Here is a 19,097-nt window from a genome sequence, read left to right as displayed (position 1 = left end):
CAGAGAGCTGCTTCACTAAAGATGCAGAAGGCCTTTGCCTAAAAGAGCCACACCTAAGACCCCAGAAGAAGGCGTTTCTCTTCTCCTACCCCTCCGGTACTTGCTCCCAATTGGACCAGATCCTGCTCATATCAGATTCTGCTTTCCCCTTCCAGCCTGGCTTGGACACACCCTGAGGGGAAAGGTGGACCTCAGACCCTAGTTCCTGACTTCCAGGCAGTGCACTGGCAGTGCCTGGGTACCCAGCGAGGAGACCTGGAACTACAGCATTCATCACAGACCCCTCTTTCCCGTTCTGGTGAGGCATATAGCAGCATCTGGAGCCCCAAAGGGACTCCTTTCCAGGATTTTCCCCGTCTTCTCCAAGCTGGCATGCCTGTAGCACCGAAGTACCCCAGGCAGAGGCAAAGCACAGTACCACAAAGGATGATGTAAGGATATGAAGGCAAAGACCATCAAAGATCCTAATGCCAGAGAAGCATGGAGATGCTTATTCCTAGCTGTGCTGCCTAGTTTTTATTGTCAACTTGACACAACTTGGACTCATAAGGAAAAGGGGATTTCAAGTGAGGAGTTACCTTGATCAGACTGGCCTGTGTCTATGGCTGTGAGAGATTGTCTTGATTGATATGGAGAGGGCCCAGCCCACTATAGGAAGCACCATTCCCTAGGTACATGGGTCTGGGCTGTTAGAAGGATAGCTGAGCAGGAGCTAGTGAGCAAGCCAGATAGTAAGCCTTAAGTAAGTAGGGTTCCTGCCTCAAGGTCCTTCCTTGTGTTCCTGTCCTGACTTCTTTCAAAGATGGATTATGATGGAAAATGTAATATAAATAAACCCTTTTTTCTTCAAATTGCTTTTGTTCATGTTATTTATCGTAGCAACAGAAATCAAACTGTAACACCAACCCTCAAGAGCAAGCAACCTTCTGATACCTTAATCACATACTTCCCACCTCTAGAACTAGGCTAGTATGTTTCTGCACTTTAGCGGCATTTTATCTGGTATGGCAGACCTACTGATTTTAAAAGCAATGTATGTGGTTTATCACTTGAAGTAGTGTGTTGGTTCTAGGCCTTCCACACACAGCCTGTATCAGTAATGTATGAGTCTTCTATTTAAGTTTCTTTGGGGCTTCTTTTATCATGAAGGGGTACTGAATTTTGTCAACGGATTTCCTGCATCTAACAACCACATGAAACAACCACACGATATTTGTCCTTGAGTAATATATGTATGTCCTATGTTAGGTTTACTGATGTAAGCTGAACCACATTTTATATCTGAACTGTGATCATAATGATTGTGATATATGATCTTATTGTGATACTAAAGAATTTGCCTTAGAAGCATTTTGTTGTTGTCTTTTGGGGCTTTTAATAATGTATTATCTGTGTTCATGCCTGCACATGGGCGCTGGATATGATGACACTGATGTAGAAGTCAAAGGACAACTTTTGGGAGTCACTTCTCTTTTTCTTCAGGCCTGAGAGTCATTTCAAGTTAGTCAGGCCTTCCTGACAAGTGCGCCTATCAACTCAGCCATCTTTATGCACTTCTCTCTTGCTTGTCTGGGGGCTTTTGTTTGGGTTGGGTTTTTTGGTTTGTTTTTAACCATGATTTTGATATTTAGTTCAGACTTCCTAGAATTCACTATGCGACCTAGGCTGGCTTATAATTCATCTTCCTCATGCCTCAGCCTCCCAAATTCCCAAATCCTAAGATCAAATGTATGCAGCAGCACACCCAGCCAGTTATTTCTGTTGCATTCTTACCTGGCTTGGGTATCATATTATCTTGGAAGGATGAAGTTAGAAGCAGCCCTTTCTTCTGTACTCAAGGATGATACATGTTGGCTGTTTAAGCATCTGGGAGAATTCTGGAGTGGGTCTCTAGTCCTCCGCTCTTCTTTGTTGGAGATCTCTTGTTACTGATGTTTAGGTTCTCAGTGTCGGCTCAGTTCAATTGTGATAGGTTGCAGATGTCTAAAATGTACTGACTACTATATTGTCCAATTTACTAGAATTTAAGTTTTCAAAGTAATACATAGTGACTCTCTGGATTTTAGTGGTTCCATTACCACTCTGTATCTAACAAAATTCCATTATCTTCTCATTGTTAGTTTGAATTAATGTCAACTTATTTGCTCTATACGAGAACTGGCTCTGTTTCTTTGGTCTTTGTGTTGCTCTTTTAGGCACCATGTCATTTCTTTCCACACTCATCTTTTTAAAAAAAAATACTTATTATATATACAGCATATAGCTTTCTGTTTGAATGTGTGCCTGTAAGCCAGAAGAGGGCATCTGATCTCATTACAGATGGCTATGAGCCACCATGTGGTTGCTGGGAATTGAGCAAGACCTCTTGAAAGAGTAGACAGTGCTCTTAACCTCTGAGCCCATCTTTCCAGCCCTCCACAATGATCTTTACTTCTTTCTATTTAGTTTGTTTTGGGCTAGTTCTGTTTTGCTAAGACCTTCAAACACATCAAGTTATTTATCTGAGATTCCCTAAACACACATTAAAAGATTTATGTGTATATGTGTATGTGTGCATGTGTGTGGGTGCCACTGAGACCAGAAGAGGATAGAAGACCCCCAGTAGCTGGAATTAAAAGCAGTTGGGAGGGGCCTCATATGTGTGTCAGGATCAGAACCAATGGTTCTCTGAAAGAACTGTTAGCACTCTTGACACTAAGCTAGCTTCCCAGTCCAATATTATTTTTTAATTTAGGAACTCATAGCTACAAAGTCCCTCTCAGAACTGCCTTTGTTATATCCTGAAGTTTATGGTAGGTGATATTTTTTCAGGTGATTCTAAAGAAATTTTAAATTACCCCAATTTCCTCAATGACACATTGATTGGTCAAAAGTGGTTATGTCATCAATCTCCAGGTCTTTGCCTATTTTCTATAGTTTATTCAGCTGATTTCTAATTTTATCACATTATGACCTGATAAGGCAGATATTCTTTTTAAATTTTGTTTAGACATGTTTAATGACTTAGAATGTGAGCCCTTTTCAGAGACAGTTTCACAGCTGTTAAGCATGCACATTCTAAAGTTGCTGAGTACAATGCTCTGTAGACATGTGAAGAAGCTCTGAGCATGATGTAGAGCCACCAACATCTCCTGTTAGCTCTTTTCTCTGAGTGACTGATCTACTGATGAGACTGGAGGCTGAAATCTACACCATATTAAATCTGGACTTATCTTTACAGTACTGTTTAATGGAATTATGTGAGAACATATTCTTATATCTTCCCAACGGCACGCACAGTTATTTTGGCTTGGGGTCTCTACTGTCAGATACAAGCTAGTCCAGCTTACTTTCAGATCCCACTCTTTTTAGAATATCATTTCCATACTTTAGGTCTATGTGGGAATCTTCTCCCCATGCCCTGCCTGCCTGTTTGTCTGTCTATATGTCTTTGAGACAGGGTATCACTGTGTAGACTTGGCTAGGCTAGAACTCACTGTAGCTGGCCTAGAACTCAAGGCCTCCGAAGTGCTGAGTGAGTTTCTTAAAGATAAAAAATAGTTTGGGACTGGAGAGATGACTCAGCAGCTAAGAACACAGACTGCTCTTGTAGAGGACCTGAGCTGGTTGCCCAGGTCCCACACTGGACGGCTCATAGCCACCTGTAACTCCGCCTCTAGGATGGGGGATCTAATAGCTCTAGCCTCCTTGGGCATCTGCACTCACATGAGCATACACACACACATATGCAATTTAAAATGTTCTAAAATGATAGAAGATAGTTGGGTATCAATTTCGCCCCGTCAGTGACCTGCAGTAGGCAGTTAAGAGAGCTCACATTGAGGGTTATCAGCAGGAGGACCACGGCTAATTCGGCTGTTTTCCTGATTCCCCTTGTTTTGGAGGTTTAGTGACTCTCCTTGAGCACGGGCTCTGCCTGTGACTTACTGCTCCCGGTGCTGCCGTGGCTCATCTTCTCTGTGTGCAGGGTTGCCTGATGCACCTTCTTCAGTGCTGACCTTGGAAGGCCCTATTTCTACCTAAATCCTGATGATGTAGCAGTATTTTGGAAGCTATTTATTTTCAGCTTGAGCTGTATCATTCCATGATCATTCTCATCTATTCCCTTTTGCTGGGAGTTTGATGAATTTCTGACGAGTCTGCCTTTGGAATTCCATCCTTATGACTTTCTGTAGTGTTTTTTTTTTTTTTTTTTTTTTTTGTACCTTTGACATTTTAGCTTAAATTTTCATATGGATAGTTTCTTGAATGCCTATTCTAAGTGCCTCCTTTGCTTGGATATACCTTTCTTCTATAGATTTTAGAAATGCTCTCTAAAAACCAAGTTTAAATTCTCTGGCACTTCAATCACTTCATTATGTTTGGAACTGGCTACTGAAGAGAGATAAGTTCTGTGGGTCTTCATATTGAGCCAGCCTTCTCCCAAGTCTCAGTCCCCACTAGTATATGGAGCTGTGGAACATGGTCCAGAAATGGAGTTGTGAGAAAAATCTGAGCTCCTGTGAGAATACTCAAAGAAAATAAGACAAGAGTCTTGTGACCTCAATTTCTCCAAACATGGAATTGTTCTTGGAATGTGTTTTCACGCTCCTCCCAGGGGTAGGGGATAGGACTGAGTTTACTTCAGATTCCTCATTACTGGTTGCTGGTGTTATTAAACTGTGCTCTATTTGTCACATGTGACTCGTCCTTGCAATTTTTTACAGCTTAAACTCACTCGAACTTTACCCATGTGACCTTGGAGTATTAACTGTGTGGGGCCCTGACTGCTTTGTGTGAGACTTTAGTCTACCTTGTTTATTGGCACCATTCTCCCAGGTCCCATTGCCTCTAGACAGGTGACAATGGAGGACAGGCCACAGTAACAGCAACAAAGACCCACAAACAGTTAATTACAAAAGGAAAAAAAATGAGAACAACTACTATATTCACAAAGATATAGGAAGATAAAGGAAAAAGCTAGGATGTCTGTGGGTCAGTCAGAATTACAAAGCTAGTGGCGTTTAAAACCAAGTAGTAAAAAGAAGAAAGCATGAAAGGGAGGAAGAGAAAGACAGGAAAAGCAGAAGCACCCACAGGATAGCTGTGAAGACAGAACCAAGACATCAAACAGAGAGACACCTTCCCACACCCATCCAGCTGACGTGCTTTTCCTCAGGCCCTCCCATCCCGGAGTGTGCTTTTCTTCCTACAGTGTCTGCTCAGTGTGTGCACTGAGTCCTGCAGGCTGCCACCATCGCTACTGCCACCCTCACTGCTCCTGGCCTAAGTGCTTGTCAGTGCTCTCATGGGTTGGCCCAGCAGCCTGGCGAGTTTGACATCCTTCCATTTTCTCCTGCAGCTGACACTAAGAACCACTTTTACATGCTCTTTCATACCAGAGGTGTGCATGTGGCCCTGGGAAATGCCCAAGCAGTAGCTAAGGCATAATCCACCCAGAGCCAGTTGTTCTCCTTAGAGGTAAAGATGCAGTTCCCAGCTGTAAGTCTCCTCTGCTTCCCTCTACAATGGAGCCTGCTCTCCCTATTAAGTAAACCTTATGTCTCCTGATCTGGGTTTAAGTCAAAATCATTTTGTCTGATGTCTCCTAGGCCCACAGTGATTCTCGGGTGGTTGTCCCTTAGTCAGTAGAGGGTAAGCTTTAGAGCGTAGAGGGTTAGTAATCCTGGGCTTCCACTCACTGCAGCTGGAAAATGCGCCTATAAGATCTCTCACGGTCCCCTATGACATCAGTGAACACACCAGGAAATATGAGTCCCCCATCGCCGGAAGCACCAGGTGCACTTCTCCAGCTCCACTGACTGCAGATCACACCTCTAAGCTCAGTGTGTTATGCAGAATGTCATAGTCTGGGTCGTGGGGCTCAGCAAGGCTCTTCTTCTTCTTGCAGCCCCACAGGGGCACATTCTCCCCATCCCAAGCACTTTCCCTAACGCGCAATGTTAGAGTACGCTGCTTCCTTTACAAGTCTAATGTTCAACACACCTGGACCTCACCTGGTCTCCGTCTACTGATGCTGCTGTACTCCCATTCCTTTTTACACCACCACCTGAAGCCACACACATAGTTACTTGATGTCTTTTCTTACACTGGTGGAGATACCAGAAAATTCTAGGCATCTCTGAACTGCCATCTTTCAGTGTACTAGTATATTAATATGCATGTACCGGATAGTAAGTAAATCAAGAGTTTGAGATTGACTCTTACCTTAAGACCATGGGAATCTGATCAATACCGATGCCCTGAACAAATACTAGATATGTCAGAGAAGCCATAGAGTCTGCCAGTTGTTTGTCTTCTTCTTCTTCAAATTCAAGGTAATCCCAAATCCTTTTTTTCCTTCCATGATTAAGAATAATTTGGGGGACAGGGTGTCCAATTTTTGATAAAATTCCCTGTGAAATAGGTTTTTAAAAAGGAAGTTGTTGGCATATAAACTATGTATCACCCACTTATTCCATACCCATACCCTGCCCACACCCTTCTCTCTGAAAGGATTTACCATCTGTGGCACTTGCTTTGAATGTCACGCCCACTGTTAGATCCTCTTAGAGGGCAAAGGTGAGTGCGGTGCTGTGACTAAGAATCGCCCCATGGGAGCATACAGTGACTGCTTGGTCATTGGGGAGTGGCACCATTTGAAGGAATAGGAGGTATGGCCTTGTATATCAGTGGGGGTGGGCTCTGAGGTTCCACAGGTCCAAGCCAGGCTCAGACCCTTCCTGCTGCCTGTGGGTCTGGATGGAAAACTCATCTGCCTCTCTACACTGTGTCTGCCTGCATGCTGTAGTGCTCGCCACTGTGGAGAGAATGAACCAAACTCCTGACACTGTAAGCAGGCCCCAATTCAGTGTTTTCCTTCCTAAGAGCTACCGTGGTCACAGTGTCTCTTCACAGCAACAGAACACTGACCAAGCCAGTGAGGAAGTCTGCTGCTGTAATGCAGGTCCTAAATTAATTTCTTTGAATTATTCAAAAGATTACCCTGGATGGGCCTTACCACTTCAGGCAGCATTGTCACTTTGTTTGCTGCCCGATACAATGATGTATGTATCTCACTCAAATTACATTTATATATTATATAGATGTATATATATAAAATACACACACACACACACACACACACACACACACACACACACGAGTTTTGTTAATAGCCAAACTATCTGATCGCTGGAGGGGGGGCTTTAGAGTAAGCTAAAGTAAATCACTTTCAGGGGCTGGAGAGATGACTTTGCAGAGGACCCAGGTTTGGTTCCCAGCGCCCTCATGACAGATCACAACCATCTACAACTCCAGTTCCTTGGCCACTATACACATGTGGTGCATTAAACCCACTGTGATAAAATAAAGAGGAACTTTAAAACACAAATGAAGCTGGACACACCTTTAATCGCACCATTTTGTGAGACAGATGCAAGTGGATCTCTGTGAGTTCAAGGCCAGCCTGAACTACGAAGAGAGTTCCAGGATAGCTCGAACTATATAGAGAGACCTTGTCTCCAAAATACCAAAATAAAAATGTATACATGCATACAGGCCTTGAAAAATGTGCATATTTTCTCTTAATACTCTAATACAAATCACTGGTATTAATTTCATATTTTTTATGAAAAATGGGGAGGGAGAGGAAGAAGGAGGAGGAGGAGGAGGAAGAAGAGGAAGAAGAAGAAGAAGAGAAAGAAGAAGAAGAAGAAGAAGAAGAAGAAGAAGAAGAAGAAGAAGAAGAAGAAGAAGAAGAAGAAGAAGAAGAAGAAGAAGAAGAAGAAGAAACCATTTCAGCATGAAAATAATGTAAAAACAGTATGGCAGCTGCCAGGCAGTGACAGGACTGAGGTGAGGATGGGGTGCTAAGCCAGGCAGTAACAGGCAGGGGTTCGGGGGTGGGGGGCGAGGGGGATGCTTAGCAAGTACAGAATTCAGGTAGAGAGCCATGTTCTTGAGACGGCAGCGCTGGGGACTGCACAGCAGTGGAGTAGTGCTCACACGTAGTGCTGAACCTTACAGTGCTTAAGACGGAGGCTGGCTGCTCTTGTAAAGGATCCAAGTTCAAGTACTAGCACACACATGTTGGCTAACAACTAAGTTCTGATGCTCTCTTCTGGTTTGCACAGGTACTGCATGCATGTGGTACACATACATTCAGGCCAAATACACACAAACACATACACACAACACTCATTCATACTCACTCTCTCAAAAAAAAAAAATGAAATTAATACCAGTAATTTGTATTAGAGTATTAAGAGAAAATATAAACATTTTTCAAGGCCTATATACATGTATACATTTTCTTATCTATTAGCATATAAATAGAAACATTTGGAAGGCTTTGGATAATATTATTGCTATTTAATTTCCATCCTATTGTTTATCTGTGTTCTAAAAAACTATACACTGCCCTATTAATAAATTATCAGTTTAACTGGTCATATATCACAGTATAACAGGATAAATTTAAAATTACAAGTATTATAGATTAGATTGGCTGTACTTACAATTATTTCAGACGCAAAACACTGAAAAGGGTCATTTCTGACTTCTTCAGACTGTTCGGGGAACTGTGCTGTCAGCAAAGGGCATTTCAAGCTTTTGAAACAACTACGGCATAAGAAACAAGTAACTATGCAGTCGACACGCCCAAGGCACAACACCTGCTCCTTCCCTAGTATCTGGCTTTATAGGAACACTATGTGCTGCATGGGTTGTTCACTCCTGCAACTCAGGCCGAACTTTGCCACTGTAACAGTATTAACAAGTGGGACCTTTGAAAGGTGGGTTCACTCTCATGGGAAAGAAGATGCTGTTCTGAAAACATGAGCTCGGCACACCTGAGCCTCAGCCCAGCCTTAGAACCCCCAGTCTAGAACTGCTGCCAGCCTGCATACTTTTATTACCAACCACCTGGTATTTTACTCTAGTCACACCAGGGGCCCGAGGCGAGCCCCGGTAGTTCAGTGTCTAACACGTGATGAATCCTTTCTCACCCCAGGACAGTAATGGGAGCACATGAGGATGCCTTGCTAGACAGCGTTGCTCAGATTCAGTTCAGTTTCTAGAGTGTTACAATTGATGCTGAATGTCTCCTGAGAACCAGTGCTAGTCCAGGAGGTCAAGGCCATCACTGGTCAGATGCAGGACAATATTGTCTTTTTTTCATAGAGTTGCATTTTTTTAAAAACTAACTATTCTGTAAACTAAATCTTTTCTAGTTCTTTAAACAACTTTTTTTGTTTTTAAAAACTTTAAATGCCTTTACCCAGCAAGATAGAAAAGTAACAAAGTAAAATAAAATAAAATAAAAAAGTAACAATATCATTAGTCTCCCAAATTAAAAAAAAAAAAAAAAATCAGCACTGTCCAAGAGAAATTTAACTCAACTTCCATATATAATTTAAAATTTAAGATTCCTTAGTAGTCACATGAGAAAAGTTGGGAGAAGCAGGAGAAATTAATAATTTACCTCAATTATTCCAATATAGCTGAAATATTTTAACTATTCACAATTATACAAAGATTATTTAGGAACTTAACTCCTTTATTTCTTTTTATGGTGTGTGTTCTTTATTTTGGAGGTTTTGTGTTGATTTTTTGGGGGGGGACAACTTATTCTATAATCCAGGCTCTAGCTTTGATCTTATAATCCTCCTGCCTCACCCCAAGGGGTGGAAGGACAGGTGTCCCCCACCGTGTGCAGCTCATGTTCTTCCTGTTAAGTTGTCAGGTCTGGAGGCTGCATCACACTGACAGCACACTGTAGGCTGACCATCTATACACTAAGGGATTAGCAACCATATTGAACAGTGGTGAATGTTTAGTTAGAACCCCCAGTGTGAGAGAGGAGGTGAGCTCTTTGCTGAATTTGCAGTCAGGGTGGATGTTCAACTGTCTAGTGGTTCATCTACTATTTTCAAATATAATTTCCCAGAGACAGAATAAGTTCTTTGAGTTGAATATATCTCCTGCCCCCACTTTCAGTGTTTGCTTGCTGTGAGGGATGAAAGTGAATTAAATGAAGGATTTGATTTTGTACTGTCAGTGCCTCAGTAAACAACCACACTGTGTCAGCCCACATCTACATCTAAAATTCAGCATATGAAACTAGGTTTGTAGCTACAAATAGGAAACCTAAGGTCACTGAGCTACGACTCCACTGTGAGATGTTCTTCACAATATACTTACAATTTTAGTAATTCATCTTTTAGCTTTGCATTTTCTTTGTTTTCTTTATCACTAATTACTTCTTCCACAAAAGGCTTCGTGAACTCTATCAAGGCCTTGCAACACTGACAGAGGCCATAGTCATCTGCCTGTATTTGCTCTTCTGAGTGTGGAACAGGAAGAAGAGACAGCTGACTCCAAAGTGTGGACAATGCTAATCCAACGGAGTATGCCTTGTTGTTAGGAAGTTTCTGAATAACTGCAACAGAGACCAAGTGGTTACCTGTGCTCACATATAAGCAGTTACTATGTTCATACATGAGCGGTTACTGTGCTCAGTGCATGAGCTTTTGTTACCTGTGTGTGTGTGTGTGTGTGTGTGTGTGTGTGTGTGTGTCTCGTTACTCCACATGGGACAAGGTTCTGGGTCCTTAGCAGGTGGAGCCTTGCGGAAGGAAGTGGTCACTAGAGGCAGGCTCTGAGGTGGTAGAGCCTGACCTCACTATTGTGACTGTCATTGCGCTGTGACCAGGTACTTTACCATGCCTCCCCCACCAGGATGGACTGCAGACCCTAATCAGGTCAACAGTTCTTCTTTAAATTGCCAGTTGTCAGGCACTTTGGCCCAGCAATAAGAAAAACAATGAATACAGTATTTTTATAATTGGTTACATCTTTCCTTTATGTTTGATTATAAGCAAAAAATATGAATGGAAAATTACAAAGTACTGTATAAATGTACGAGAATATTAAAGAGCTTTTTGTGCCCTTATAAGACTGTGAATATTTAAGAAGTGTACGTGTCTAGGTCCCGCTATCATATTTTGAAGCATGTATATGTGCTACATGCATACAAACAGTACTAGCTTCTTTCATGGAAGTGTCTATCTCGGTTGCTGAGAGCCATTATTTGCCAATACTGAACTGTGAAGCTGTCTCCCTCGTCATGCCTCATTTCACTCTGGTAGAACCCTTTAACTCCAACCTCCCAATTCAAAGGCTGAGCAACACCCTGTCTCACACCCTTCTTGACCAAACTCCAGGACTGCCACACTGCTGTTAGACTGCATGTTGCAGGTACCACAGATGCACCAGTAAATATGCTTAGAGGGAAAATTCTAACTATAGCTGTAGGTAAGCAGCTTGCTAGGAAGCTAGAGAGATGGCTCCATGGCTCAGAGCGCTGGCTGCTCTCCTACAGGACCCAGATTCAGTTCCCAGAGCCCATGTGGCAGCTCACAGCTGTCTCTAACGCCAGGATGTTCACTTCTGACCTCTAAGGCATGCAATTGGTGTACAGATATACATGCAAACAAAACACGCATATATGCAAAAAGAGAAAGCTAACCAAAGAGCTACGTACATGCGAACAGTATGGAATACAGCAAGGTATTTACTGAGCAGCCTTTCTTCCAGGCATCCTGCAGCATCCACACTGGCGCTGCTGTGACAGCCTAAACGCTGAGCACGCAGTAATTTATTACAAACTTTATTTGGTGACCGCTCATACTTAGGGGTAAACATCAAGATACCTATGCAAATAGAATGAGAAATACTTGGATATCAAAATGCTCGTTACCTGTTTGTAACGGTTGCAGTAAAAGGAGAATAATTTGGGATATCTGTTTTCCGGAGGGCTCTTCAATGAGTTCAAGCAAACCCAACAACAATTCCTTTGGATTACACAACTATAAAAATATTCACAATTGAACCTGTTTAATACAAGTTGCATTTAAAGCCACATGATTACTATTTTAAAGAAGACATACTGAGAAACTACAGTTCTATTTGCTAACTATAAATGCCCTATTCAGTTGCTGACGGCTCCTCAGAGCTCAGGCTTCTTCAGTGCAGGCTGCACTCTCCACGCAGGCTCCGACCCCGCACCACTGGCCTCAACAGATGCTCTGTGGTGCTTCCTGACTGCTGTATCTTAAAGCCTCAGTGTGCTTCACTTTCTCAGCATCTCTACAGAGCTAAAACCCCAGCCACCACCTCCCTCTTTAGACGTCCTCATAATCAAGTCCTATTACCTGGGAGGAGCTTTCTCATTTGAGGACTCGTTTGTGTATATCCCAGCAACCTCTAGTTTCCTATATTAGGTTTTATTATGGCATTTTCAAACAAAAGTTGTTATTGTTGATCCCCTACGCCCATTACAATCTCTTTTTGACTTTTGTATCTGGTATTTGATTCTGGCTCTAATACTTGTTACATTACGTTATAGCTTTCCTACTGGAAACTGAATTGGGGGTCTCAGACTGGATAATTCTTATGTCTAGAAATGTTGATGATGCGCAGATGGAGCTGCCCATGTACCCAGTCACGTACACAGCTGGGCATTAACTAGGAATGAGTCCCTGGACTATAGTTTCCTCACTAAAGAACAGGAATTAACTGTGGAAGGGAATTGTGGAGCTGCTGTGTGTGTGACAGCAGAACAAGCTTTCCCCACTCACCTTCACCAGCAAATCAAATATCAGAAAACACTCTTCTCTCTTATCTTCTTCCCTGCCCCTCAGGAGGCATCGGACAACAGGACCAACAAGATTCCACCCCATGGACTTAATGACAGTCTGCAGAAAGGAGAGAGGAAAGCAAACGGTACCATCTGGAGAACTCACAGTGCTTTCCTGGCCTGACGGAAGGTTGAGGCAGGAAATTCTCACAGTTCACCACTGACTTGCTCAGCCAGCAGCCTTCACCATGTTCAAACGCTTTTGATATCTTCACCGAAGGAGGCAAAATGGCCTTTACTTTCCACTCAGCAACTAGATCTAGGACCTAAACAGTTCTGTTATTTCTGACAACATAAGAAATGAGGAATGTGGCTTCCTTTTCATTCTCTCCTACACGCAATTTCATCTTTCTGTCTGTCTTTTCTTTGAGACACAGTTTACTGTCCTGCAACTCACTCTGTAGACCAGGCTGGCTTCAAACGCAGAGATGTGCCTGCCTCTACCTCATCGCCTCATCAAGTGCTGGGTTTAAACGTGTAGGCCGCTACCACCCACCAATTTTCTTCTCTTTTCAAACACATTTGAAATGCTTTCCATACAAAAGTTACCTTTAAAATTAATGACTTACATTCACATCAAAAACCAGATTTTCAAAATTATTAATATACCCTAACTCCCTGGCCTTTTTTCTTTCAAGTTAATGTATACCATACATGTACTAATACTCTAGGTACTAATACATCAGAGAAAAAATTCATTTTATGAAATTGTTGGGCAGGTGCTCAGTGGAGGAGCCAGCAGCTGGGCAAGCCAGCCAGGCTAGAGGGTAGTGGGGGTGAACTGGGGTGCAGTTTGTTTGTTTATTTTTGGTTTTTTCAAAAGAGGGTTTCTCTGTGTAGTCTCAGCTGTCCTGGAAGTCACTCTGTAGACCAGACTGGCCTTGAACTCAGAAATCTGCCTGCCTCTGCCTCCCAAGTGCTGGGATTAAAGGTGGCGTCACCACTGCCCGGCAGGGATGCAGCATATTGATGTGAGGCCACAGTGATGTCTAGGGCCTTGCTACTAAGGGCCTACAGCAGTCAGGCTGTGCTGACATCTGTGGTCCAAGTTATCACAAAAATCCCAAAGCATCTGAGCAGAGTTCCATGGTCAGGGCAGCTGCCTGGGGCCACACTGATGTTCCTAGGCCACGCTGCCACCAGGAGCCACACTCTGGGACAGCTTAAGCAGAGGCTTTTCTCCTTTCTGTTCTCCCTGAACAGCTGCTGAGGTTACAGCTTGCCTAGGGCACACAGGTTTTCTCTTTAGCTCTAATACAACTGTCCTTAAGCTTAAAAACAAAAACAAAAACAAGCAGTCTTAACTCCTGGTGCTGCACCTTCTAACTAGGAGTTTCTCTCTGCACAGCTCCACTTCTTTCTTCAAGTGATCCTCTGAAAATGCTAATCTAAATAATTAAACAACTGCTTAACCATTTGTTTACTTAGTGTAGGTACATGTCTGGCACGTGTGCAACAGCATGTGTGTGGAGGTCAGAGGACAAGTTGGAGGTTGCTAAATCTCTCTTAAAACTTGGATTGTACTTAGTGACACTAAGAGGCACTAGAGAATGATGTGTTTTGGAACCTAATAAGACTCTAACATCAAATATCTCATGGTCTTTTTTAGGGAGGAGAGAATAATACATCAGTATACAGAAAGGAATTAGGCAGGGACTTAAAAACCAGGCTACTGTTAAACTCAGAGCTCAGCCTGCCCCTGCCTCCCTAAGCAGCACACAGAGTAAAGCTGCTATCCCCACCAGCAGCACACAGGGGAATGCTGATTCCCACCACCTTATACAACACTGTGGCAGAGCCAGCATTTGCACCTCTCCAGCTCCACACCGATGCTTCCCACACTCCAACTGCTCTCCACTCGAGCAGTCTTGCTTTCAAGTTCCCAGGGGACACTTGGCAAGGTTTGGAGACTTTCGGTTGGTATAGGAGGGTGCTGCTGGTGTAACAGGGAGTGGCCACCACCGCTGCTGTATATTCTACAATGCACAGGACAGTGATCCTCGCCAGAATATAAGCAGTGTTCAAGTGCAAATGTCTACATTACAAGGTCTTAAGACAAGTTAGTTTTCATATGGCCTTTAAAAATATTAACAGGGCAGATTAATAGTAAATCAGGACCAGTCTTGAAAATATAACCTGGAAGGAAAAATCAAGCTGTGATCAGTGTTAAAATATTGTGTTGAAATCTGAATCTCACAGTTATCAGATTATACAGTACAAAGGTGATTTCCAGATATTAAGCCTAAGCCTTACTATCTTTACATTATCCTGTTAGCCATTTAAAAACATACTAAAAATAAACCACTCAGTCAGGAAATACCTAAGTGTAATGTGCCACTCCCTGCCTCCCTGATGCAGTGCTCTGAGGCACACCTCTCCCCTGCCTCCCTGATGCAGTGCTCTGAGGCACACCATTCCCCTGCCTCCCTGATGCAGTGCTCTGAGGCACACCTCTCCCCTGCCTCCCTGATGCAGTGCTCTGAGGCACACCACTCCCCTGCCTCCCTGATGCAGTGCTCTGAGGCACACCACTCCCCTGCCTCCCTGATGCAGTGCTCTGAGGCACACCTCTCCCCTGCCTCCCTGATGCAGTGCTCTGAGGCACACCTCTCCCCTGCCTCCCTGATGCAGTGCTCTGAGGCACACCACTCCCCTGCCTCCCTGATGCAGTGCTCTGAGGCACACCACTCCCCTGCCTCCCTGATGCAGTGCTCTGAGGCACACCTCTCCCCTGCCTCCCTGATGCAGTGCTCTGAGGCACACCTCTCCCCTGCCTCCCTGATGCAGTGCTCTGAGGCACACCACTCCCTGCCTCCCTGATGCAGTGCTCTGAGGCACACCTTGCCAGTTGTATTTTCAGCTCCCTGCTCTTAGCTCCTCAGGATGGACCAGCGAGAGCTGGGGGGATGGCTCAGTGGGCACAGTGCTCATAAGAACGAGGGTCCGAATTTCAATCCCCAGAACCCAGGTAGAAACTGGGCATGGCAGTGTACATGTGCAATCCTGGTGTTCTTTCTGCAAGATGGAGGATGTGGGGAAGCTCAAGGACCAGCTTGCCCAGCTCACAAGCAGCAAATAACAAAAGGATCCTGTCACCTCTGACCTCTACACATGTGCCATGGCATACCTATGCCCACACTCACATATACAAGCACGGACACACACATGCACATCACACTCACAGAACTTTAAAAGATGACATCCTCTTCTCTGCCTCTTCTTGAGAACTCAAAATCTTCCCTACCCTTAAGGCTTTAATTACCTAACTTTGAAGAGCACATACAAATCTACATTGGAATCTATTTCTCTCTCTCTCTCTCTCTCTCTCTCTCTCTCTCTCTCTCTCTCTCTCTCCCTCTCTCTCTCTCTCTCTGTGTGTGTGTGTGTGTGTGTGTGTGCATGCTCGAGTGTGTATACAGAATTTAATAGTAGAGAGTAGAGGTACTTTTCTTGGGTTGGTCAGAAATTTTTTCATTTTATTTATTCACTTTACATCCCGCTTACTGCCCTTCCTCTTGGTCACCCTCTCCAACAATCCTTCCTCCTCTCCCTCTTTCCCTTTGTCCTCTGAGAAGGTGGAGGCTCCCTAGATATACACCCCCTTATTCTGCCAGATCAAGTCTCTGTGGGGCTAGGCACATCCTCTCCCGCTGAGGCCAGAAAAGGCAGCCCAGCTAGAAGAGCACATCCCACAGACAAGGGATAGTTGCCCCCAACCCCCTTCTCCCAGCTCCAGTTGTTCAGGACCAATACATGAAGGCCAAGCTGCACATCTGTGTGGGGATGCCTAGGTCCAGCCCATGTATGCTCTTTGGTTGGCGGTTCAATCTCTGGGATCTCCCAAGGGTCCTGGTTAGTTGACATTGTTGGTCTTCCTATGGTGTTCCTGTTGCCTTTGGGGCCCGCTCCCCACTCTTCCATAAGATTCCCCAAGCTCATGCATGGTATGTACTCACTTATGAGTAGTTATTAACCATAAAATATAGGATTCCCGGGCTACATTCCACAGACCCAAAAGCTAAACAAGAAGGAAGGCCCAAGTAAGGATGATTAAATCTCATTCAGAAGGAGAAATAAAAATAGTCATAGGAGGCAGAGGGAGGGAAGGAACTGGGTAGGAGAAGGGATGGGGAGAATTGGGGGGGAGTGTTCTGGATTAGGGGTGAGAGAGAGCCAGATAGTCATGAAAACAAATGGAAATCTGCAACTGAGTTGGTGGAATCTAGAGGATGTGACAGAGACCTGGGATAGGGAAAGCATTCAGGAAACAATGTGGGTGACCTTAGCTGAGACTCATAGCAGTGGGGATATGGAACCTGAAGAGGCTGCCTCCTGTAGACAGGCAGGAACCCCAGTGGAGTGACAGGGACACCAACCCACCCACAAAACGTTCAATCCCAAATTTATCCTGCCTACAAGAAATACAGACACAGACGAGGAAGCAGAGACTCAGGGAATAGTCAACCAATAGCCAGACCAACTTGTGATCTATCCCATGGCAAGCACCAATCCCTGACACTATTAATGATATTCTATTATGAGGCGGAGTCTCACAGCCAACCATTGGACTGAGCATAGGGTCCCCAATGGAGGAGTTAGAGAAAGGACTGAAGGAGCTGAAGGGGTTTGCAACCCCATAGGAAGAACAACAATATCAATCAACCAGACCCCCCCCCCCCCCCAGAGCTCCAGGGACTAAGCCACCAACCAAGGAATAAGCATGGCTCTAGCTGCACATGTAGCAGAGGATGGCCTTGTCAGGCATCAATGGGAGGAGAGGCCCTTGATCCTATGAAAGTTTGATAGATGCCCCAGTGTAGGGGAACTGAGGGTAGGGAGGTGGGAGTGGGGTGAGTAGAGGAACACCTTCATAGAGAAGCAGGGAGAGAGAGGATGGAATAGGTTTCTGGGGGGGGAGGGGGGAACACCAGGAAAGGGGATACTATTTCAAATGTAAATAAAGAAAATATCCAGTAAAAGAAAAGAGATACTCTGTTATGCTTGCAGACAGGAGTCTAGAATGGCTGTGCTAAGAGGCTCCACCCCACAGCTGACTCAGAGGGATGCAAAGACCCACAGCCAAATAGTTGGCTCCTATTTCTATATATAAATCAAAATCCTATTTCCCCATTGCCTGCTATGTCTTAAAAGAAAAAGTCTCAAAGTCAACTCCCTTGCCTTCATTTTGCAAGCTTTCTCAAGTTAGGCTGTTTTAGTTGATATCACATTCTGTGTTACAGATTCAAACAACACAAACACACAGTAAAACAAAGAAAACAAACAACAGTCATCCTTTATGACCGTTTGCCTTAGCCCCCCACAGCTGTCCTCTCCTTCATTCTACCTCAACTTTCCTGTAAGTTTAGGGACACAGGCCAGTCAGTAGAGTGCCTGGCACGCATAAGCTCTGGGTTCAGTCCCCAGCACCATATAAACCAGATGTGGGGCACATGTCTCTAACCCAAGCTGGAAGTAGGAGGCTATGAAGTCCAAGGTCCTCAACTACATAGCAACTTCCAGGCTAGCCTGGGATACAGGACATCCTGTCTTAGGTCCAACACAGTAGTCAAGAGTGCCAAAAGTTTGATTTCTGGATGCTATACAAAACCTGATGCGTGTTTCAGTGATTGCCTCTTCTCTATAAAGTGATTGGTTTGTTTTATTTGTTTCTCTTGAAATAAGAGTCCTGTCATATCGTCCAGCCTCAAGGACCAGGTAATCACTAGGTTGACGATTCTCAGGTGTGAACTCCATGAACTGTTCCTTCTCTAAGCAAGGCTGAGGCATGGCCAGGCTCCCTCATCACAGCAGCAGAAAAGCAAGAGGGTGGATGAACAGGTAACAACAACAATGTGTTATTCCTTTCCCAAACACAGACAGAAGAGTACACACAAAAAGGGGGCTTACCTTGTTCTTCTCATCTTGAATAATCTCTAGCAGCTGGTTTATATGCCCGTCTTCAATGCATCTCTGGCCTGCAAGCTGAAAGAGGCCAAAATCTTCTTCTTTAAAATCATGTTCTTCTAGGATTTGCTGTAAACAATCAATCAAAAATTCATATAGATGCAAATACAAATTTAATGTTACAAATGACTTCCTGATTTTACTTCTTGAGGGAAAAAAACTGAAATCTTAAATTGTAGAGAAAATGAACATGATACACAGATGAAAATTAGAATTATCCTAATAAATATTTTAATGATTGGCTTTATTCATTTTGGCTTTTGAGACAGGCTCTCATGATGATGGGAATTTCATATCCTCTTGCCCCAGCTTTGACTGCTGGGAATAAGCATGAATCAGTATGTCTCAAGAATGATCTTGAACCTAATGCACCAGAGAAACTTATGAAAGTGATAAGAGATTTAAAATTAAAGGCTACAGGAACTAGAGAAATGGCTTGGTAGATAAGAGCGAA

The 19,097-nt window shown here is 43.8% G+C and overlaps 1 protein-coding gene across 7 annotated transcripts in view; it reads right to left on the bottom strand.

Annotated features, from left to right (window-relative positions):
- The window catches only part of Glmn (glomulin, FKBP associated protein), a 36,014-nt gene that overhangs the window by 15,134 nt on the left and 1,783 nt on the right, over nt 1-19,097 (bottom strand). For all 7 annotated transcript variants that reach the window (XM_052198002.1, XM_052198001.1, XM_052198005.1 and 4 more), the window contains exons 3-8: nt 18,587-18,712; nt 12,621-12,737; nt 11,741-11,849; nt 10,183-10,420; nt 8,499-8,601; nt 6,208-6,395 (exon numbers count right to left, since the gene is read on the bottom strand). In XM_052198002.1, coding sequence (XP_052053962.1) covers nt 6,208-6,395; nt 8,499-8,601; nt 10,183-10,420; nt 11,741-11,849; nt 12,621-12,737; nt 18,587-18,712 — 881 coding nt within the window. The remainder of the gene's footprint in view (nt 1-6,207; nt 6,396-8,498; nt 8,602-10,182; nt 10,421-11,740; nt 11,850-12,620; nt 12,738-18,586; nt 18,713-19,097) is intronic.

Source organism: Apodemus sylvaticus, chromosome 11, assembly GCF_947179515.1.
Source record: "Apodemus sylvaticus chromosome 11, mApoSyl1.1, whole genome shotgun sequence".
In the NCBI taxonomy this organism is placed as follows: Eukaryota; Metazoa; Chordata; class Mammalia; order Rodentia; family Muridae; genus Apodemus; species Apodemus sylvaticus.
Note: the sequence above shows the minus strand (reverse complement) of the source record. Positions and strands in the feature narration are given on the sequence as shown.